Raw genomic sequence first — 25,232 nt, 5'->3', positions numbered from 1 at the left:
ACATCAGATTATTTAAAAATGCTTCTGCTCTAGTCAATTCACACCACCATTTTTTCAGCAACACAGCATTACTTTCTGCACTCTTGCTTTCAGACATGAGGCAGGATATCACAACATTGTGGATTTCTGAAAAAAGGAAAAGCCCGGACAGAAATAGTTATCACAAATCACCCGGTGATATTTCCTTAAAAAACTGGGTGGATACAATACACAAGTATTCTACTAAAACTGCCTTTTCCTAGTTGATAGCACTACCTTGTGAATGCTTCATGAACAAAATAAAAAGCATCACTTGACAGACTGCACAGTTGCTCCTGATCCCTCCTCATAATGATTAGGTATACTCGAATGTTAAGTGTCAGCTTTACTCAATGGTAACACACTTCGCTCCGAATCAGATGGCTGAAGATTCAAGCCCCAGCACACAACCTAACCTAATGCCACAAGACTGTGAAGTATTGTCACCTTGAAGACAACACTTCTAAATTAAGTGCCATCTATCTTTTCAGGTGAACACGAAAGATCCCTTGGCACCTCTGCAAGTGCTGGGAGATCACCCAATATCCTAACTAGCCAGCATTCATCAACCAGCATCAAGCAGATTAAATGACCATTCATATCATTGCTGATGTAAGACCTTGCTAAGCAACCCACCAGTGACTAGACTCAAAACAAATTATTGCTCAGAAAGCACTTATATTGTGAACATGCAAAACACAACATATCATTGTTTACTCTCATGCCTGACTGAAAGATGACATGGTCCTGAATAAAAAACAGACCAACACAGTTTGATCTTTCAGACTTGAAATCTGCACCTATAAAGCCCTGTGAGTGTTTATGAACAAATCCTTCCTGTTACTAAGCTACAAATTCATACTGCCCTCTCAAGTAATGGATGTTCACTGCCCATTTCTCAGAGATTCCTAATTTAATGGCTTTCTCTTTACCTTCCACTTAACTAAGCAGAATGGCGTGGTACACAGACATCTGCAGAGATGCCATCAACTCACCCCCTTAGGTCATTATGACCAGAGGAACATACAAAATACAGTATCTTGCCCACCTATCACTAATTAAGACCTTACACAGATTTATAGGTGACGTTGGCCAATAAGTTTCTGAAGTCAGCCCATTATTAGGTGTCGAGGCCTGAGAAATCCCAGATTCCATATGCACTCTCATAGTATCGTGCTTCAGCTTTTTCTGTGTTGACATTGAAGGGGATGTTACAGATGTTTTCTTGTTGACAGGTGCCCCTAATTTGAAATTGCTCCTTTCCGCTTTGAGGGCAGACACCTTAGGGTAGCTGTGCGCTTTCTTCATCGGCAGCATGGATGATAAAGCGCTCTGTATCCCTTTTTTCTTAATGAATTCATTCAGAGCTTCAATCGGAGATCCTTTGGAATCCATATCCACCGCTCCAAAGTGCCTCAAATGAGCTCGGGAATGGCTCGACAGCCCCTTCCGGGTTTCAAAGCAGGCACCACACAACCGACAGCTTATGTGTTCACTGTTTACTGCTGTGAATGAAAGAGAGAAGTCGTATTTAACACCGTTAGAACGGCATCTGTGTTATGTTCATTAACCTCTCACACACATCAACCTTGCTATTCCCAATGTAATCTATGAAGCATTCTGTAGCTCCGGGAAGTAACTCAGTAAACACATTTTACAGAATTTAGATTTTCTGGGTGATGGAAATTTAGGGGCAAAAATGGTGATGTCTGGTACTAAGTCAGACTGACTTGGTGTGCTACTTGGCCTTTTATCTCAGTTCAACTGGAAGCACAATAGGATCTATAACTGGGTAGTCCCTCTAGCTATAGATAGGAAATAAATTAAAGTCAGCTAGAAATTTTGCTCCTGGTCAATAGACAGGAACCCTTGCTGGAAGAAGCCTGGGCACAGACTCTTGAGTGAGAATACTAGGCTCAGCTAATTCATCCATGTAGTTCAATGGGCTGCCAACTTGGGAGGGAGCTGGAGGGCTGCCAGCATGCACAGAGCCTCTGCCAGGAAACCACAAGTGCTCCCTCTGTATCCTAGTCAACCCACATGATAAGCATCATCTCTTAACAGTGTCGCTTTAGGTAAAGAGGGAGTGATAAGTAACATACACCACCCATCATTGGCACCGACCACATCTCTGGGCCAAAGGTTTGCCGCACAAGATTGAAAGAAAGAAAAAGTGAAAGTAAATAAAACTAAAGAATACGTAACAAAATACAACTGAAAAGCTGTCTACGGCAGTTTTGCCAATGCAGCCTTTTCATCCTATCTTGTAATAAGTTTTGTGATCAGAAAATCCATTACCTTTTTGGGAAATAGGGACTAGAAAAGGAGGAAAGATTGATACAAGCCTTGCTTGATGTTATTTCAACTGGGAAGACAACAATTATAGAGCAATTATGTCAGTAGCATAAAGAGCACAGTCCACATCCCCGAACAGATGTACAAGGCCAGATGCACAACAACCCCTTGCCTTCCACTTCCAACATCCCCGTCAAAATTAAAAGATAGTGGTTGATGAGGCAAGAGAACTCAAACAAAAAAACGAAGTCTCAAGAGAAACAGACAACCGCCACCATTATAAAATAAAGGTCACAGAAGTACATGGAAACAAAGCACCACAGACAAAAAGTTCCAAAGCACAACCATGCGTACAGTAGCGTAAATAAAATGTACACAGCCAGGCAAGTACCAGAGCAAGTGTGAACAGCCTTAACTTGTGAAAGCAGTGCCATCTACAAAGTGTAGTTTGAAAAGTAAATTGGTGCCACTGTCAGGTTTGTGCATTAATCACACCACAAAATAGTTGGGCATTTTCTAAAATGCAAAATTACAATGACCAGGATATGAAGTTAGCAAATACACAAAGCAAGTTCCCCACCAACTTTAACATTAATTGATGTATCTCACACAAAGCTGGCACACAGATTCAGCCACCATTAAATGAATTTTTAAAATTTCCTTGATCACATCTATCCTTGTTCATTTCTGCCCAAAAGAAACAAAAACAAGAACCTGTTCAAATAAAATCCCCCTAGTAAACTTTAAATAACTGCAACTAAATTAATAAAAATATTTTTATTTTATGAACAAATTCCAAAAAGGACACCATACTGGCAGCTACATCACTGAGACAGTGTACTCTCAACCAAGAGTTATGTTCGATTACTAATCTTAACAGGATACAAACCACCACCTCCCCCCCACATCCCATCCAGGCAGTCTCAACTAGAAGAGTAATGAGAGCAGTCAAGAGGACCAAGAAAGAAGTCTCTTTCTGCAGTAATCAAGGCATAGGTAAATTAATAGAAAGTCAAATCTGAAATGTGCAGCAGCTTATGGAAAATCTTCACAGCACTGACAAAATCTACAAAGTAAAGAAAATCGGTAGCAGGTTTTATGCATATCCTATGCTTATCTAAAATAATCAAATCATAAAATATAGAATTTAATAAATGTAGACACCATAAGTGTATGAGTCCTTTGAATTAAGATTATGCACAAGAACATTTTGTGGAAAATGTGTGACTAAAATTTCATTGGGAATTCACATGATCCTTGATACATCACATCTTATTTCTCAAATTAGTTCCAGTACCTTTAATCACATAAATGCTATGCTCACCAAAGCTCACAACTTATGACAGTGGCGAAAAATACACATTCCTGTTATACTGAAATGCACCCAATAATGTATCAGAAGATGGGATCAAATAAGTTGATTGGTTTTCACCCAGAACAAGTTCTACTGCTGCTAGAAACAATAGATAAATAAGACAAATGATAAAGCCTAACAGAGCACAAAACCATGGCGTATGAAGTTTAGCATACTGATTAATTTTTCTCCTCCCAAGTCACAGATGACAAAATTTTCACATCTGTTTTGCAATAGATATGTGCTGCATTTTTGTTTATTAGTATAACAATGGCTCTTCCAATTAAAGAGCAAGACACCTACAATTTTACCCTTCATGCTGTTGGTAGGAGCAAGCCAATTACAATAGGCACCAAGCTCCAATAAAATTTGTCACAATGCTCTACGTCTATACGCACTAACTATTCGACACCTCTTTTATAGCAAGAGATTTGGAAGAAAAAAACAAAAACTATTGTGTATGTTTCTTCACTTCTCTGAGAAACAGATGGGTCCAACAACATTTGACTCCAAACTTAACTAATCTAGGAAGGGCTGCAGGTCTTGACAACTAGGCTAGGGACCAGCAAAAGGTGTTAGATAAAATCTACAATTAGGAAAATTACTGGATGACTATTGTACAGCACGAAGTGAAAAGAAGATGGACGTTGTTAAAAATACCAAGAATGGTAAAGTAACAGTTAAATTTTCTTAAGGACATCTGCATATCATAGCAGATTCAACACTGAGCATTAAATTACCTATACTTAATTTACCTACAGATCTCAATTAAAATGAAAAGAACATTTACACTATCTCTAATTCAGCCAAGTATTAGATATTGCCATGCTAAAACTCTGCAGTGCCAAGGCCTGATTGCAATTTGGACATTTATGCTGATTGGTAACAAGACCTTTAAGTCTTGGAGATAATACGGGTAAATGTGACAAAGCAGAACATGAAACAGTGCAAATGTATGACACTTTGCATGAACAGGGTTGAAAGGAAGTAACTGTAAGGTAATTTTACAGAAGTATGCAAAGATATTCAACGGCCAAGAATCCAGGCATTATTTTAAACATGTGCCAAAGTAACTGGGTGCAAATTAAAATTGGTGATTTGGCAAGTCAAGGACAGAAATCTTTATTGCAGAAGTGTAAACACTTAACTTAATCCAGATAAAGTAAAGGTTAAAATCCTACACTCATTTCAAGAGCCAGTTATACCTTGTGAATTACTTTTTTTTAAATTTATATCAGCTCATTCATCTTTAAATAGCTTGTAATACATAGTTGAAACCTTTGGGTCTCTCCAAATGGTACTCTTGAGAAATTATAGAATACTCTTGTGTATATACGTAGGTACATTTGTGTATCCATTCCTGGAAATAAAGTCTGATCCCTTTGGTTTCCGAATTAAGCCATGAAGGCATAAAAATTAAGTTCTGGAATTGTGTGTATATGCCCACACACACACACAACCTACTACTGAATCAGAAATTTACAGGATGGAAGGAAGTCAATTGGCCCATCAGTACATATCAGGTTTAACGAAAAGTTACTTAGACTATTTCCCCACCTTAGCTCTCAGTATGCAGACTTCAAGGTAAAGCACTTGTTCATCCAGGTACTTCTTAAATGTGACAAGGGGTTCTGGCTCCACTACCCTTTCAGCCAGCAAATTCCAGCACCCCATAACATCTGGTGCCAAAACATTCTTCTTCGACTCACCTCCAAATCCTTCTACCTATTACATTAAACCCACGTTCCTCAGCCACTGACCTCTTTGCTAAGGGTAAAAGGCCCTTCATGTTCAACCTTATCTGGTCCACTGAGTTTTCTACAACACTATTAAACTAATCCCCTACCCCCTTTTCGTTCCAAAGTAAACAATCACGATGAGATAATCTCTCCTCATAACTAACATTTCCCAGCCTTAGCAATAGAAAAGAGATTCACGAGAACTTTGTCATCTTGTTTTTCCTGTAATGCAGTGACCAGAACCATGCACAGTACACTCACTGTATTATACAGTTCCAATATAACATCACTACCCTTGTATTGCCTTGGCTATTAAAGGCAAAACATCTTGTATCCTTTAATCAACTGAGAATGAACAGACTGGGTCTCTTGAGAAAAGGTTGTGGGGTAACTTAACAACCATGAAAAGTTCTAATCATGGAAACTCAAAGGACAGTTATCCTCTTACACACAAATGGAAACAAAGGTCATCAATACAAGAAGGTCACCAAGAAATACACTATGAAATTCAGAATTTTTTTTTATTATGAAAAGAGTGGTGAAAATGGGGAACTCACTAGCACACTGAATGGTTGAAGGAAAAGGTACAAGTCCATTCAAAGGCAGACTGGACACACATACAAGGGAGAAAGGAATAGGTTACACATAAATTCAGATGATGAAAGAGTTCTAGTAGAGCACAAATGTTGGCAAAGATTAATTGGGCCAAATGCCTGTTTCTGCCATTTATGCTGTGCACAATAGAACACGGGAAATAAAAGCAGGAATAGGCCATGTAGTCTCTTAAGCCTACTCCACTATTCAATAAGATCGTGGCTGACCTACACCATCCTGCATGTTCCATAACACCCAACTCCCACACAGACCAGGAATCGCTCTAAGTCTTGCGCATATTCATGACTTCCATAGATATTCTCTACCTCAGAGAGCCAAGATTCATAAGAGGAAATGCCTCCTCATTTCCATATTAAATGAAAGCCCTTTTATCCTGAAGTTATACCTGTAGTTTTAGATTCCCCAACCCCCAATGGGAAAAATATCCTCTCAGCATCTAACAAGACCCTCAGAATTTTGTTTAAATAAGATCACCTTTTATTCTTCTAAATTCTGATGTACACATTCAACCTTTCTTCACAAGACAACTCATTTATCCCAGGAACCAACCTAGTGAACCATCTCCAAATGCCTCCAATGCAAGCAATCCCTCCTTAAATAAGAAGGCCAAAACTGTATGCAGTACACCAGGTGGTCCCACCAATTCCCTATGTAATCTGATTCAACTTTGCCTACTTGTGAACATTCATCAAGATCCATCAGTTACTCTATACTGTTCATTAAAAGTGGTAAAAGTCTTTTTAGTGAACTACCATTTATTTCCCATCGGGGGGTTGGGGAATCTAAAACTACAAGTATAATTTCAGGATAAAAGGCTTCTCATTTAATGTGTGTGCCTTGCCTTTTTTTCCACTCCCCATATGCATTACCTCTTATTTCTCTGGAATCAATTCAGCTGATCCACTGATATCTTTCTGTGGACTATAACTTTCTTCCTCACCATTAACCAAGTTCCCAACTTTGGCACCATCTTCAAACTTCTTGATCATGTCCAGTAAACTTAAGGAGAAAATCATTAAATATAATGGAAACACTGCATGTAAGCTTTCAGCCACTAGGACCTCCAGAAACCATCACCTTTTGCTTTCTGCCATTGAACCAATTTTGGATCCAACGTGTCACTACTATGAGCTTTCACATTTTTGATTAAACACGTTTCCGTTGCTGTTAATGCTTGATTTGTGATTAATTTATCTTTGAATTTGCGCTTTTATAATTGAAGGTGTCTGAAGATTAGGTTGGCTATGTCTTTGACTACTGTAAGTTTCCATGGCAATCATTTAGATTCATTATGTTAAACTCTACTTCCTCTCTTAAAAAAAACAAGGATAAGAAAGGAAGACAAGCATGATGCGAAAGCTGAACAACAGCATGCAAGTTTTGTATGCCCTTGCTAAAATAAAATTACTTCTACTGCATGCTTTTTCTTTTACTGGTAAGTCAATAAAACAGCTCTGTTTAATTAAAGTTCCATGTGTAGAGATACAAATAAAACCACGTTTTTTTGGAGGAGATGGGGCAGGAGAAAAGTAGAAATATAATAAAAATTTAACTATAAATTTATGACAATGATTACGATCTACTGACTGCAAGCTAATACTACCATTTTGATTTCAGAATTTTCATGATTCATGCCAGTCATCAGTATTTTGCACACACATTCAAACAACCCATATCATTAATTAACTTTTTTGTGGTTAAGATCAAATGCCAACTTGAACCTTGCAATTTTAGCTGCTGGATTTGAAACTAAAGAAGTTTCTTTTAAGTAAATCCAGGGTAACTATGATACAGGCACAGATTTATTTGTTGGTAGCTGTTCTTGGGATGAGTTTTAATGGCTTACAATTCCTTTCTTTATAAGGATGTTATCATGGAACTGTTGCATATTCTGAACCTATACTTGAATAGGGTATAAAACTGAAGGGAGCAGAAAGCATTTATGGAATGAACCATATTCGATCTAATGGATCTCTCATGGATGTGAGATTAATGACCTCTGTCCAATTTTCATTCATAAAAGACTCATTTACTTCTCTTAATGGTGATCAGAACACTATAGTAGGCCATTTGGACCCTGGAGCTTGTTCTGCCATTCAACGGGTTCCTCAGTTTACCTATAGCTTCTCTCAAGCATCTTGGAAGCCTCACCCCATAACCTTCCAAATTCCAGGGAATATATCCTTGTTTGCATTATCCTCTTAACTTAATCCATGAAGTCCAAGTATGCCTCTTGTAAATCTAAATTGCACTCAACCAACATAGCAGAAAAAAATGAAACCCAGAACTCCTCACAGTAACCAAGACTTCATATACATATGCCATAATTTTCATCCATCAGTTATCTGCCTGAAGTGTGGCATTCATTTAGCCTTGATTATTTTCTTTACCTGTCCATAATGTTTTTGAGATACGTGCATGAATCCTTGTTTCTTCAAACCTCTGCAGCTTCTTTGCTTTGCAGGTTTAAAGTGGATAACCTTGCATTTGATTACAGTGAAATCAATTTGCCACAGTTCTGCCTATTTGCTTAATAGATTAATATCTAATGCAATACTTTCAAGTACATGACTTACTATGTTTCTACCTTTCAAGATGTGATTTTCTATCCATAATCTAAATTACTTATAAAGCAGTGGCACCAATGCAGATAATTACAGAACATCAATGGTCACATCCTTCCACTCTGAGAGGTGACACAATTTCTACCCATTTACTCTAATTTTCCATATATGAAGTCTAGCATTTATTCATTATCCCTCCTACCTCCTGCTCTGCCAATCTGCCAGCCAGATTATTAAAGCATCTTAAATTCCTCAGGCTTCAATTTTAGTTAGCAGTCTGGAAATCTATATAATATGCTAAATGTTAAAATTGAGATCAGGAGCTACTCTTGCACCAAAACTTGTAAAATTGACCTCTCTCCGATTCTGAACTACTTCAAGACTCCTCGGTGGGATACATGCCCTCTTTTACCACCTTTACCAAGTTCTTGCCCTCAGTTCAAGTAGAAATGCAACTGAAGCACTGTGGAAGCATGAAAACTGGACTGCCCAGGGAACAGATTGCAACCAATTTACAAAAACACACTGAAGGAGAAAAACCTCTGTCACCTCTCTAGTTTTTGGTGCAACATGCTATGTCAAAGACTAATTCAGGTTTCAAGAAAACGAAAACATCAAAGAGCAGTCAGAAATCCACAAAGTACGGTGACCTTTATACAAAGCTCTTTCAGTCTGATGTATTTGGAAGCAGGTGCATAAACCATTCTTCATTGAAGTATAATGTCTTGAAGCCTAGGCATGGAAGAGACACAGTCTTTCCAAAAAAAACTTATTTAAAAACTTATTGAAAAATCCAGGTATGTGAACAAAGCCCACAGTGTAAAAATCAGCAAAAAAAATCAGTAACAACAACAAAAAGAGATAATTGGGAATTAGTATGGGCTTTAGAAGCTTAAGATTTCATGAGGGACTAAAGGAAGGTTAATGGCAATAAAGTTTTGACATTGTGGAAAAGAACCAGTGATGTGTGATGAATCCTGATTTTAAGAGTGAAGTGGAAAATTCTTGCTGGCATCTCTATTCGTCCATAATACACAAGAATATAATCAAGTAATTAAACTTCTGTGACAACCACCCTCTCCATCTCCATGGCTGAATTGACAAAATGGTAAGTGATTTGTCTGATGACTCAAATAAGTTTGTTCAATTCAGCCATTTCGTAATCAATAGGAATTGAGTTTTTTTTAAATATAGGTATCACTGGGATTTTACAGATTAGATCTCCTTAAAACCTAACAGTGACCATAACTTACTGAGGTTTAAAGGTGTATTGTCATCTTGAGGAGACCAAAACAGTTTCTTTGATAGTAGTTCTCCTGATGACTGAGGAGTGTTCATCAATGATCTACCTGCTTTCCCTTGCTCTGGAGATTTACTGGACACTGGCTTTGGTAAAATGGGATGCATTTTCTTGAGTGTTGATGTCTGAGACTGACCCTTGGGAGGGCTGTTGATGCCCAACTTTGGCGATTTAGCTGTTGGTGTTGTTTCACCTTGACACTCCTCCCCGAGCGGTTTGCCAAGAGACTCTTGCTTTAAACCAGACATGTCCTTTGGTGCGTAGCTTTGTGGTTTATCATTAGCCAAAGCTGAGGGTAAAACATTAGGTATCCCTTTTCTTTTCATCAGTTCGTACAGTGTACCAATGGGGGCACCACTGCTTTCCGAATCTGGTACTCCAAACTGCCTCAGGTGGAAGCGTGCATGACTCGACAATCCTTTACGAGTTTCAAAGCAGGTGCCACATAACTGACAGGAATTCAGCACTAAAGCAAAAAAAACACAAACACGGTCAATCCAGACATACATGGAAAGTTTTGATAATTCTAAATTCTTACCAGTCAAAATACTGTTTACTTGAGCCATGATCCTATATACAACCTTCTTTCCCAGTTTGTATCCTTTCAGAAAATACATGTCCAAAACAAGGCAAGATATGGCTTATCCAATTTCATATTCTATTGGCTCTTTCTGCATGTGGAGCAAAAAAATTAACGTAACATTATTATTACAGTACGGTCTTCAACCTCTGCTTTTATCCACAGTCAAGGTAGTTCTTATAATCTTGATAGTTCATTTTTCTCAACTTTATCATTTCTGGAAAAGATGTGCATTTCAATATCACCTCAATAAATACTTCTTTTGCTTGTTTACTATATGCCAAATGTCAATTGCCTGAGTAACCAACTTTTCTAAACACTTTGTCTCATCTGTGGAGTCGAGATTGTTTTCTGCAGGTGTGGTGAACAGAATGACTGTCATTTAATATTTTTAAAATTGTTCATCCTTCGAAAGACATCTTAAAAATGTATTGTAGTAGTGGGTATTCTTAGCCTGGGCTGAAACTTCACAGCAGTCCTGAGAACATGCTGCTTTTTAATTGAAATGCTAAATTTTGTCCCTGTCTGTTCTTGGAAGGGTGCAAGATTCCTTCAGAAACAAAGGACTGCAGATGCTGGAATCTAGATTCCTTCACATTATTTTGAAGAGAAGGAGAATTATTCCTGGCCAGTATTTGATTCACAATCAACATCACTAAAATAGATTATCTAGCCTTTACCATTCTGTTGTTTGGGAAAGAATGTTGTACACAAATTGCTTTATTGCAACAGCAACCCAGATATTTTATTGGACTTTTGATGTCATGAAATGGACATGAAGGGCAATGTATAAATACATGAATATGTAGTGGTCTATAGTTTTGTGCTTATGGCCATCTTGATTTCCTTTCTACAGGGAAGCATGAAGGGCGGTGGAAGAATCCAGAGAAATAAATACTGGTGACTTAAAATGTCACTTACAAGCAGGTTGCCAACTGTGTTGGCTGATGTGGTAGGAGAGCCTAACCCCGCTAACCCCATCTGCATTTGTCTTCAGATCAGTTATGGTGATGAACAAGCTAAGAACACTAAATCATGGGTAGGAATATGACCACCAACTCACTTACATTGATTAGTAGTCAGTCAAGTGAAGCTGTAACATTTTCATCTTCTTCTTCTGCAGTGGCATTAATGACTACATTGACAACAACTTCAAGCTGCAGCATTTTCAGTTTCACAACTAAAACATTCAATACAACTGGAACTGGTTAAGCACAGGGTTCTCTCTCTGTCTATACTGTTATTTGTAGAAACGCGAACGACACTGCTCTTACCATTCATACCATGCTATTCTTATCCAAACAGCGACTGCTTGTGCACAGCATCAAAAAGGATTAAATTTCCCTTAATGAGCAGAATGTGCTGTCTGACAGACAAATAGTGTTTTTCTGTGATACTATCACCACTGAGGCTTTTTCCACTTACATGGGACAATGTGCAAACAATAACTGCTTGTTCACATTGCAATTTAAACCCCAGACCCTATATTAACAATATTTTTGTTAAATGTTGCCAAATATCTCAGATTTATTTCTTTACACGGTTCAGCTGCAAAGGTCAAGTTCCTGCTGTTGAGGATAATGACCCGATTCAACATGCCCAAAACATAGCTCTACAGTTCATTTTTATGAACAAAAGCAAAACTATGCAGAAGCAATGGTTTACAAAGCCTTTTAAAGGCTTCTTATCTCTGTGAATTTCTGAAGCAATCCAGGTAAGCGATATTGGTGTCCAAAAACGGAACACTCTCAGTGACAAGCATCATATCAAGCATTCATGGATGAAATGCAGCATTGTCCAAATCCACAACAGGCCTCCGCACTTTCCAACATTAGGCATCAATTTCAATCACAAAACCTTTTATCGTTTTCCATTTCCTACATGAGCAATACTTCAAGTGAGAATGAACGTTTATCTGTTGTACACATTTATGCCCATGTAGTTGAAAGTTACTTTCAATGGGGTCAATGCAGATGGCAGATCCAATTTCATTCCATAAACCTGGGATGAATTTGAGCAAAGGTCTCAAAAGAAAAATTTGATCTTATCAATGGCACGCCAATGTGCATGGCACTGACGGAATAATCATTCACCATACAATAAGATGCCAACCTCTTCCACAAACTAATAATGTGAAAATGAAATGCAGTCCAGCTCAAGGTCTTGCCAAGGAATTTTTGTATCTTATTTCATTACTAAGTACCAGGTTTGGGCATGATATCCTAAATTCAAACTGAAGTGTCAAATGTTTCCCTTTATATAGCACATTATGCAAAAAATCAAGCTGGAAAATTAACACTGTTCTTACCCAGACACCAGAGCGAGTTTAGTTCAGACTATTTTTGTCACCTCTTCACTGATCAAGAGAACTGCTATAAACTCACATTTGTTCGACTGTAGTGAATCCTCCCCTTGGGTGACCAAGGCAATTTTGGAAAGTGATTGCTTGGGATGCGAGTTACCGTCCAGCGTCCCCATAAATCCATTTTTCTCTTGCAATTCGGTTTCTCCAGAACTATGCCCAGATGGCAAGTCCAGCTCCAGAGTGGACATTTCGTCGTCATCTGGATCAATTATCACCACTGAAAACAAAAATTAAATTTAAAGTTATTTCAGTAGTTAAGATACCCAAATCCATTTCTTGTAGGTCTGGTGTCCAAAATGCAAGAACTAAGGCTAAAATGAAGAGGCTAGGGCTGCTCGAATCCCCCATCCTCAAGATAGGCTTTTGCTAGCTGAACAGTTGCATGAGAGTTCACCATCACTCAAATACAGGAAGTCCCCGGTTTACGAACGAGTTCCGTTTTTGAGATTGTTCGTAACCCGATTTTGTCTGTAACTCAGAACAGTGTCCGCGCATGTGCACTTGGCCTGGGGATTGCGGCCGTGCATGGCCCCAGCCGCACATACGCACTTGGCCTGGGGTTGGGCCAAAGAAGGTGCACCACCGCCTTGGTAGGATCGGGAGCCAGGCCTGCTTACGAACCGAAAGTCGTTAAGACCACGAAGGTCAGTTCGTATGTACGGGCGTTTGTAAGTCGGGTGTTCGTAAGTCGGGGACTTCCTGTAGTTAATTTTCAGCTACCTAAACTCGGTCCACTGAGCGATTTATCACTGACAGCATAAAAGCACAGCCAGTCTTACACATGCAAAATACACATATCCAACACCCTGCAGTCATAACTGGAAAGAAATTAAGAAATGTGACAAGTTCATTTTGTACCTCTTATCCCCTACCTCAACTAGGAATATCAAAGCTAACGGCAGACTCCCAAAAAATACTGTTAAAATAATCAATTCAAAGAACTTCTTATGTGGCTTAGTACCACACCAAGAGTTAAATTTTAATCACAAGGATAAAAGAAAGAATTACAGCTGTTAAATTTCAAACAAATTTAAGAATTTATAATTGTTTGAAGACATTATTTGAAGTGATTGGCAATTCAATGGAGCCCACATTTCCAGTTTAGAATGGCTTTTTAGCTAGGCAACTATGCACACTTTAAAAAGGCATTGAGAGATCAGTATACAAAATACTACAACCACATACAAAAGCAGTTTTCTCTATAGTTTGTTTCACCATGAAAGAGTAACAGATTTCACTAAAGAACAACCATGGCTATTTATATCTTCATTTTGTATTTGTGGTGGCAAAACTTACACAAGACAAGGTGAGAAGTAACAGAAATAAACAGCAGCCCAGCTGTGCACAACCCTGGACACCAAAGAGAATCCTTACATGCTGCCTTAACAGGACTTTAACTGGGTGGTAAGTGATCCTTTTTCATCTTTATCCATTTGAATTGTGGAAGAAAGAGGTGCAACTAGATTACATCCTTTGATACTTACTGAATACTACTGCACTGAAAGCAATTTTTCCAAGTGTCTACTGGAATTGATGCAATTCTTCATAGAAAACAAGTGTAAGTGCGTTAAGCCTATCTGGTGGCAGCAACACTATAGGTAACATTAGATTAAAAATGGCTTATATCATTACCAAAAGTTGCATTAAGCTGATGCTTGGGAGAGTTTTTCCAAAATGAGTAGCATATGATTAAAAATGTTGCAAAGAGTGAGAAGACAGGATGCAAAAGGAAGCTGAGAAATATGAAAATATGTTTAAGCACTCAAACAACCAAATAGAGAAATAGCAAAAGTAACTGCGGTTCCCATGCAACAGAGGTAGGAGAAATATGCTACATGCCTTCAATGTGGAAGGCATGCAAGACATTAGAGATAAAATACTGGAGATATTAAGGGGAGAGACAAATTTGTGACAAATTCCCCGGACCCAATATTTTCAGCATCTTAGGTCTGAAAAGACATGGCTACAGAGATACTGGATGCATTTGGTGATAATCCTGCCAAATTCCCTATTCTCCTGAACACTGGCAACAGATTGGACATAGGAACAATGTACTAGTTGGCCTCATAAGGGAAAATATTGGAATCCATTATAATGGATGTGGTGAACAGGATGCTTACAAATCACTGTAAGGTTTGTAAGGATTTTTGAGAACGTAACTAGCTGAGATGAGGGAGAAATCAGTGACTGCAGCCTATTTGAATTTTGAAGAGGCATTTGTTAGGTTATCATATAAAATACTGTACTGACATTAACAGAGGATTGATTAAAGGAGAGAAAACAGAACAGGTTCAATCCTGACCTCCAGGGCTGTCTGCATGTTCCACCCACATTCCAAAAATAGTTTGCTAGGTTAATTGACAACTGTAAATTGCCTCTAGTGAGCAGATGAGTGAGATGAGTGGTGTAATCTAGGAAGAGTTGATGGGAATGTGGAGAGAATAAAATGAGATGAGGGTAGGATTAGTGCAGAAGTGGATACATGGCAGTTGGCGCAGACACTGGGCTAAAGGGCCTATTTTTGTGCTATGACTCTACAACTATGAGAACAAACTGGCTCTTTTCCATATCGGTAGTGTGGGGCCAAGCACGGTAGTGTAGCAGTTAGCGTAATGCTATTACAGCGCCAGCGACCCAGGTTCAATTCCAGCCGCTGTCTGTAAGGAGTTTGTACGTCCTCCCCGTGACTGTGTGGGTTTCCTCCGGGTGCTCTGGTTTCCTCCCACATTCCAAAGACATTTATTAGTCACATGTACATCGAAACACACAGTGAAAGATGTACGGGTTAGGAAGTTGCGGGCACGCTATGTTTGCGCCAGAAGCATGGCAACACTTGTGGGCTGCCCCCAGAACACTCCATGCAAAAGATGCATTTCACTGTGTGCTTCGATGCACGTGACTAATAAAGATATCTTAAATCGGCAGGCTGTAGCAGGGTACAAGTAGGATTGGTACTGCTTTTTAATGATGGAGGGAAAGATACAAAGTGAGATAGGAAAGGTAATAGAAATAGACACAATGTACAAGATGGCAGAGTAACATAAAAGTTCATACTGCGAGTAATAGCCAAACAGAATTATTTCTTAATTAGCAAGGAAAAAATAAACATTGGTGTAACAGAGTGATCTTGGTGTATTGGTTCATGAAACACGAAGTTAACATGAAAAGTACTTAGAAAGGTAAATGGTATGTTCTATTTATTGCAAGGGGTTGGCGTATAAAAGTAAGGAAGTCTTGAAAAATTAAATTCTGTTTCAGTAAAACCATTTCTGGAGTACTGTGTGTAGATGTGAGATTGTGTTAAAAAAAAATGGCCTATGGAGTTTAGAATGAGAAATGCAAATGTAATCCTGAAATAAAAAAAAGTACTGGTAAGGTCTATTCGCATCTGCGGAATGAGAAACAGAGTTAATGTTTCAGGTTGAAGGCCCTTCATCAGAACTGAGTATTTCCATCATTTCCTGTTTTTAAAGTAGAAGAACGAGATTTGATATCATTAAGAATGAGGAAGTTCAAAGAGTTGCTCCTGTCAATCTGTTTTCCATGAGAGGAAATGTTAGAGTGAAGGAGTGATAGACACAGGGTGAAGGATTGAGAAGGGGAGAAACAGCTTTACTCGAGGGATATAAAATCTTTGGAATTCTCTGTCCCAGAAAACTTTATGGTCTGGTTGTTGAATAAATTCATGAGTGAGAATGATAGATATTTGGATACTCACAGAATCAAGGGATACAAGTATTCTGGGCAGAAAGTAGATGATGCAAATATCAACCAAGATCTTATGTGGATGCTGGGGAGATACCCGAGAGGTTGTGTGGCCTACATCTGCTTCTACTTTTTATGTTCTTAACAATGTGTAGATTTAATTTTTTTTCTCTCAGGCAACACTTTACAGTAATGGAGTTAAACAGTAATCAGCATGGTTTCATAGTCACGCAGAAGGTGACATGGATTTAGTTTCTGGTACATTTTCCATTAAAATCCTTCCCTTTTCTTCTTTAGGATCCATGTTGTTTGTTGCCTCTACCAAAATCTCCCTTGATTTTTTTTTCATCAATAGTGATTCATCATCAAGACCTGTGGCCTTCCACATAAACCCAGGTTTTCATGAGCTTCACATCTTGCTTGAAACTGTAAATGCTTAAGAAACCTTAACTATATGCAGTACTCCAAGTGTGGTCTTGCCAAAGCTCTATATGGTTGCAGAAAAAACTCTCCAATCTTAAGCTTTAATTCACAAGGACAACCCATTTTCTCTATAGAATTAAAACTATTGCTCAAGTGATGGATAAACACCAATGTGGGTTAGATGGGTTGAATTTTCTGTTGTAATTTCTATGCATTATCAAAAAATACTCAACAGTAGTCTTAATCCCAATTCTGACAAGACCATCAAATAGTAATTATCACATAGTATGACATGGTAAGCATCACACCTCAGGCACTTGCTATCAGGCAACTCTAACACAACGAGCTATACTGATGACAACAATCATCGGTAAATTACGGTTATATTTCAACTGGCCTGCTGAGTAGTAATTTTACAGTCAAATACAGAAGATTACTCATTAAATAGGTTAAGCAATTTAACATACGTTAAGACAACACCAAATTATCTTAATATGTAAATAACTACCAAAAATTCCTAGTACAAAATTGTTAATTGAAAGGAGGAAACATTCACTTCCACTGTGGCAAACTATAGTTCAGAACAGTAAATAGAAATGGAAAAACTCACTACAGAGCATGCCAATTTTTTCTCCAGGTATTTACAAGAGATTCACCAGCTTAACTCTCACTCCACTGGAGAGGAACTTTACAGCTAGCACAACAAATTGTGTGACTAACCCTCTGAGGGTTAAGCATGTCTGCGATATCTGATTACTCATCTTCAGTGTTAGATTGAGCCATATGTTCAAAACTCCCAACAGACGGTTGATATTTTTGTTAAGCACTACAAAATGAATCCAAGCTGTCCAAATTGGCCAGGATGTTAAAATGAACTAGAATTGGCTGTCATCAACTGGTTTCTGCACCAGCACTAAGTGTTTGTTTAGTCATGTAATTCTGTGTGGTAGTGATGCTCCTGTGCCAACATAAAAGGCTTGAACTAAATCAGTAAATGCCAGGAAAGTCCTGGCAGTATTGTTACTTTCATTGGGATTGACAGGAAACTGCATACATTTATTAGCAGAGTGATATTCATATTGATAGAAATGAAAGTGACATTCTAGATTTCTGATGTTTTCCCCTTTTATTAAAAAAGGTCTAAATGTCATGTTATTAATTGACACCATTTCTCATAGCCATATTATGGTTAAAGTCTTACAAGATTTGAACTTGCTGTTAACTGGATGAATGGCAAATGAATGACTACAGGTTGTAGTTTACTCAGATCCTGCCACAAAAGTATGAATACACTACCTCCAAACTGGGAGCAAATACCCTCAGTTCACACGCATCTGCTCTTGCACTCTGCTATTCACTCCCTTTGAGACAATGATTGACTTTTTTCTGGTTCCGTTCACTCTTTTTTTTAGCAACTTGCTGGCACAAAGAGCAGACAGATGTTGCTGTAAATCACATTCCCAATCCTACAGGTTGTCAAACAGGATTTGACAGTTTCCATCATAGATTCACACTTCAATTTTGAGCAGGATAGGGAATGTGCCTCAAAGTTTCACCTTTGCAACAACCACCAATGTTCCTGTAAACCAAATTTGTGTTGTTGAGTCATGTTCACTAATTGAACTATCATGCTTTGCACGTTGCCCACAGATTCTAAAATTGCTATAAATAATGTTGAATCTGCCAAGTAAATATGCTTTAATTCTGTGCAGTCTCATCGGTTCCAAGTGATGTCCTCTGCATCTTTTCTTTCAGCTCATCCAAATTATGTCACAAATTCTTTAATACATTACACAAAGAGAACAAGGCTGGAAAGAATGTTAATATGTAACCAGTAAGCCTGTGAATAATTTTACAGTTTTAGTATCTCTGAACAATGCAGAATGCAAATTTCCCCTTACTCTGACAGCTCCCAACCTGTTTCCTTAAAACATAAATGCATTGCAGAATTTTTTTTCTACGTTAATACCTCCTATTATTCCCCCAAAGGCAACCAAGTATATGACAGAGGTTTCAAAGCCCAGAGAGCTTTTCAGAATCATTCTCATTTATGAAAATTCTCCATGAGCTACTTAGGTATGACAATCACACAAAACCCCAACAAAGATTTTATCCAGCATTCTTGCACATCCTCCTTAAGCAGTCCCTGAATCCATCAGATCATTATCCCCCATCACAGATGAGGAGCGACAAACAACTGCAAGGTCTATCACCACTGCTGCAACCATTGCTGTAATTACAGCTCATCAGATTGCCAGTTTTGTGCAACTCAGTGATTAGATGAGATGATTACAATGCATAAACACTAAAATTTGCAAGAAACTGGACACTATCCTGGACATACCCTCTTCTTGTTGCTACAGGTACACAAAGACTTTCACTCAACGATTCAGGAACAGCTTCTTCCCCTCTGCCATCAGGTTTCCGAACAGTCCATGAAACCCATGAACATTACCTCATTATTCCTTTTCTTTGCACTATTTTATGTTTGTAATTTATGGCTTTGCACTGTACTGCTGCCGCAAAACAACAAACTTCACGACATACAGTTCAGATATAATAAATCCAATTCTAATTCTGAAAAATTGATCACAAGTGCTCCCTACCCTCACATCGGGCACTGTGCTCCAACTATTTCCATCAATTAAACCTCAGATTAGCCTCATCAAACTCAGAAATAGCTTTCTCCAGTGACACGTGGCTCAAATGTTCTGCCCTTCCACATTAACTAAATGTTAGAAAAATAAAGTTCAGAAATGTAGCTTTAAAAATGTGTACATGGTACAAAAATTTTGTTGTCTTTTCATACTTCTATGAAATCATCATGGCACTACCTGATCTCACACAGCTTCAGCACAATTCAATAAAACAGCTGAATATACACATAGTATCCTAGCAGGAAATGTTACTGAACCAATGTGCTGAAGTGCTGAAAAATGTGCAATATTTACTTCCATTATAAAACTCCTCTGAAGCAACATTTAAACAGCATTTGGATCTCTGAGTAATCCAAAACTGAATGACTCTTTGCTCTGGCTTTTGGGTGTTAAAGCATAAAGTTACAGAGTTCATTGCACTCTAAATGACCTTAAAAAAACAGCATTTCCTCTTTGACTCAGAATGCAACTTAAAGGGACATGTCTGTAAACAAGCAGCACAAAACACTTTACAACTCTGAGACTGGGACAAAAATCTAACACATCATGAAAAGCACCTTAAGATCAATCGCTCCAGCCAGTTCTGAATCATCCTAACATGGCCTATTCAAAATCAAAAATAATTTTCTGCATCTCCATACTCTAAAAGGAACGGAAACAAAACAAATATTTCATATCAAAATGTTTCAAATCAAAAATATTTGACCAAATTGCAACTCTAGATCACATTAATCCTGATTTCAGGACCAGAATATCGAAGTTTATTTTCCCCATATATTTTTATCTGTTCATTAATGGAAGATTTTAAAATCTGCAAACTATATTTGATTTGGAGCTTGAATGCTAATTCAAGAGTTTCAATACACATTCATCACAAGACTTCGAAGTGCAATGTTTACTGGAAAGGATAAAAGCTGCCAGCAAAGCAGTTCTTACTTTTGTCTTAAAAATAACTGGGCTGAGTTTTACAAACTCGCATTCTCATGATCTCCCCTCAGCCTCATCCAAACTTTCCCTGTGATTGTCTAAATACTGAAAGGTTCCAGAAGTTATTTCTTCATTCTTGCTTGCAACCCCCTGCTGTAAGAATACCAAGCCACAATTAAATATTTGCTACAGAACTATATATTAATGGGTGGCAGAGCCAAGTATATATAACATTTTTCTAAAACAAACCAAGCTTTATGTTAAAGCTAAGAAAAAAATCCTGCCCTTATTCCACGTAAGTATTTCATTTAAAAGGAGCCTGAATACTTCTTTAAAGTCAATATTTCTTGTCAGGAAGGGTTTTGATTGAAAGTCAGGAGATGTTAAACAGCTAATAGCTTGCAAGAACTATATCGCCCAGCAGCATATGAAAGTTGAACTGTAACAGTTTAAGTGCATTGAGTGCTAATGGCATTTTGCAAACAATGATAATGTAATGAACAGTGGCAGCAGCACACTAAACAAGTGGAAGCCCCATACCAGAGTCAACTTTTCAAGTGGTTGAGATGGAAATATTACCAACATTCAAGCTGAAAAGGTGGTTCAATGAAAAGTCAAAGAGATAGGAGAACCATGTGGGTAAATGTGATTAACTGTTGACGAGAACTGATTGGATTACCTATTCCCGCGCAACTTGGTCACCCTGCAGGTGAGTTCTGCCGTTGCAACTCTGTGTGGGAATCTTTGTTCTTGGTCTCTTCATTAAAACATGTATGACACAGCTCTTTATCTTTGACCCCTCATCTACTGTAATCCGTCTGCTTCAGTCTAAACTTTTTCTAACTTTAAAATTCCTATTAAATAGACTGATGTTGCTCTAAATAAAGAAAAACCCACTTCCAAAATTTTGTCCAACGTTCCACAAGAATTGTTAAAAGGAGAGAAAGGCAACTTAGCCTGCAAACCCCATTTGTTCTCCCAAACCCACAGCCAAAGAGCATTGGAGTACTCCAGGTATATAACTGTCTATGAACAGGTCAAGACATACACAGAACTAGGCTCAATGTTGAAACAACGTACTTCCTCTATCATACTCACTAAGAAAGCTTAAGATAGAAATCATTATACAAAAGGTTTTCTTAAAGAATGACATGTTAAAAGCTACCTTAAAAAAATAGTTCATGTTCTTTCTACCATATAAACAAAACCTTACATCCTACTGGTGAAGAGAAGATATTCATGCCAATAATTTCATAAAATCCCATTAAGCTACAGTAGAAAACTGACAAAATTTACTATGCTCTTATTTGTTCAACTTCTACACCAACTTCTTTCCAACATAAAGCCAATTAAAATGAATAAGCAGCATTTATTCAAGGCTCAGCTTTTCAGATACCCTCCTGGTATCATACAAAATGCCCAGAACCTCAGATACCCAGCCATACAAAGTGCCCAGAACTTCAACCCATTGTATCACATTCTACTCACCCATTGCTCTCACAGATTTCTATTGGCTTCTTGTCTCCACGTACATAAATTTAAAATTCTCGTTTATGCTTACAAGTCTTGCAGTCTCAAAATTTCCTCTCGCCTTAATCCTTGTTTGCATCATTTTGGAAAGCCAGTTTCATCTTGGCAAAAGAAACTGTTCAATGAAATGTGCTCTGTCTTCATTCATCCCACTGTGTTTGACTCATCATTCAGGAAAATAGCTTTCATTAGAGACACAAGAGACTGCAGGTGTTGGAATATGGAGCAACAAACAAATCTGCTGGACGAACTCAGTGGGTCAAGTAGGGTCTGTGGGAGGAAAGGAATTGTCAACGGTTCAGGTCGAAACCACGCATCAAGTCCCGATGAAGGATTTCGACCTGAAATATCGACAATTCCTTTCCTTCCTACAGATGCTGCTTGATCCGCTGAGTTCTTCCAGCAGATTGTTTGTTGTTTCATCAGTCAGAAGCTGGTGCAGAGATCAGTAACGTGGACACAACACATTCCTCTTGCTTGACCTTTCCTGTAAAAGCTTCAAATATCTGAAGTACACAAAAATGTTTCTCTCTAATTCACCTCCTCTCCTTACACATTTTTCATTCAGAAAATAACACCCAAGTATGAACACAAAAATAATGACAGCAAGTTTCATTCAGAAATAAAAACATTCAGGAATACAATCCAGGGATTTTACAAAAGCACATTATCAACTAATTTACTTCAGTTTTGGGAATCATAAGAAAACTCACTTACCCATAACTGGCATAACTGTATCTTATTTTTTAAGCAAGGCGATGCTGACTTATATCAATGTATAAACGAGCCTTTTATAAGTATGAAGACTCGTCTTATACATTAATACAAATCAGCATTGCCTTGCTTTAAAAAAATTAGCTACACTTATACAGCCCAGCTTTAGAAAAAAAAAGTAATTCCAATTTCAGCTTCCAGGCTTCACGATGCACGTTATGGATTATGAAAGCTAATATAACCTCAGGAAAGCACGACACGTGAGCACCAATTCATCCAAAAATCCCAAACTTTTGATAACAAGGAAAACTACGCGTTCTGGAAATGTGGGTTGATTTTTGTTTTATTGCATTTTCTGGGAATTAACAAATAAAACACACACACACACACACGGGCGACAGTGTGCCGAATCTGGAGGCTCGCCGTGTGTGTGTGTGTGTGTGTGAGAGAGAGAGAGAGAGAGAGCGGCCCTCGGTACAAAGGGACGCCTGGAATCATGGCAAGTGCTGCAGGGTTGGCAGGAGTGAGGCGGGAGGCGGGTTCTGGCTCTCTCGGGGAGGGAGGAGGGGGGGGGGAGAGGTAATGCTGGGGGGGTGGGGGGGATGGATCACTCTGGGGAGCCCGGGGTGCTACAGGTGACCGGGGCCAGACACTGACCCTCACCCCGGCAACCCCCCCCCCCCCATCCCCTCCCCTTCTCTTTAACCGCCGCCGCCAGGCCGCAAACCCTGGAGGAAGGGAAGGGAAGGGAAGGGAAGGGAAGGGGGGGGGGTGGAAGCTCCTTCCCTCCCCACGGTCCTCCACCCCCCTCCCTCACTCCCGAACGGTTCCCCCTCCCCCACCACCCTCCCCTCCGGCTGCCTACCGTCGCCTCCGCCGCTCGGTTCCTTCATCGGAGGGCAGTCTCGGGGCTCGGCCTTTGTCAGGTCCTCCAGGCTGGCGGCGGCGGCGGCCATCTTAGGAGAGGGAGAGAGAGAGCGCGGCCAGGCGGGAGCGAGCGCCGCGCACTCGATCGCCGGGAAAAGGGGGGGGGGGGGGGCTGTGTGGGGGGGAGAGAGAGAGACTGGAATCCAGGCCGGAGCATTCGAACGCCGCATCGCGGATCAGCCAAGTGACGTCATCACTGCCCAACTTGAGCCCCCCCACCCCACCAAAAGCAAAGCCTTGCGACATGAGTAAACCTCTGAGTACTTTCCACATCCAAGAAAAATGCAACTGCAATAAAATAAAACTTAACACAAGGCTGAGTGGCTTCTGCATTGCAGAATGGAAAGAAAAATGTTGGTTGATGAGGTCCCTCCTGTATGAGATGTGCTGGAGGTCGGAATTGCTTCAGAAGGTGACAATTTATCAGAGTAAAATGACATTAAAAATGCTGAAAATACTCGGCAGTATCTCCACACTGATACTGCCTGGCCGAATGAGGATCTCATAGAACACTACAGCACAGTACAGGCCCTTCGGCCCACAATGTTATGCCGACATTTTATCCTGCTAAGATCTGTCTAACCCTTCCCTCCCACATAGCCCCCTATTTTTCTATCATTCATGTGTCTATCTAAGAGTCTCTTAAATGTCCCTAATGTATCTGCCCCCACAACCTCTGCCGGCAGTGCGTTCCATGCACCCACCACTCTCTGTGTAAAAAACTTAACCCTGACATCCCCCTTATACCTTCCTCCAATCAACTTAAAATTATGTCCCCTCGTGTTAGCTATTGTCGCCCTGGGAAAAAGTCTCTGACTGTCCACTCGATCTATGCCTCATCATCTTGTACACCTCTATCAAGTCACCTCTCATCCTCCTTCTCTCTAAAAAGAAAAGCCCTAGCTCACTCAACCTATTTCAAGTACTTTTCTGACCATATTTCAGATTTCCAACATGCACAACACTTTGCTTCTCAATTAATCAGCACTTAGCTTCTAATTGGTTACCTAAAAAAGCTCCTTGATAAGTTGAGGTGACATGGTAACAGTATTGACATTACACTGCTCTCACAAATATTTGAGAAGCTTGTTCTGCTTGCTTGAGAAATTATGTCAGCTGAGTGGAGAAAATTAGAGGGAAAGGAACATTTATTTGTCATAGAACAATCAAACATTATTTTCCTTTGATGTACAATGCATTTTTCTTTGAACAGTGAATACATGCAATTTTCAGGAATTATTGATTTTCCAAACTTGGTACTGAGAAATACATAAACATTGATGGTTTCTCATCTGTGTTAGTATTTTGTTTTAAAGTAAATACTTTCCTGAATTATCCTATATCTTAAACTTTCTATGCCATTGCAAAACATTTTTGGAACCAAGATTCCAACAATTTGGCTATTATATCATTTATAATACCATTGTAGACTACTATACCAGACAATAATTGTTAAGTTGGTCAAAAATGGATTTAACTGTTGCAAAAGCATTGCCTAAAACAACTGAGCACAGTAGTG

General features: G+C 39.0%; 1 protein-coding gene across 1 annotated transcript in view; it reads right to left on the bottom strand.

The window, feature by feature from the left end:
- The window catches only part of LOC127584864 (uncharacterized), a 124,571-nt gene that overhangs the window by 37,237 nt on the left and 62,102 nt on the right, over positions 1 to 25,232 (bottom strand). The window contains exons 8-11 of the mRNA XM_052041832.1: positions 23,652 to 23,825; positions 12,850 to 13,047; positions 9,839 to 10,351; positions 1,089 to 1,523 (exon numbers count right to left, since the gene is read on the bottom strand). Of these exons, the coding sequence (XP_051897792.1) occupies positions 1,089 to 1,523; positions 9,839 to 10,351; positions 12,850 to 13,047; positions 23,652 to 23,825 (1,320 nt within the window). The remainder of the gene's footprint in view (positions 1 to 1,088; positions 1,524 to 9,838; positions 10,352 to 12,849; positions 13,048 to 23,651; positions 23,826 to 25,232) is intronic.

Source organism: Pristis pectinata, chromosome 31, assembly GCF_009764475.1.
Source record: "Pristis pectinata isolate sPriPec2 chromosome 31, sPriPec2.1.pri, whole genome shotgun sequence".
NCBI lineage: Eukaryota > Metazoa > Chordata > Chondrichthyes > Rhinopristiformes > Pristidae > Pristis > Pristis pectinata.
This window is presented reverse-complemented; position numbering and strand designations above follow the sequence as displayed.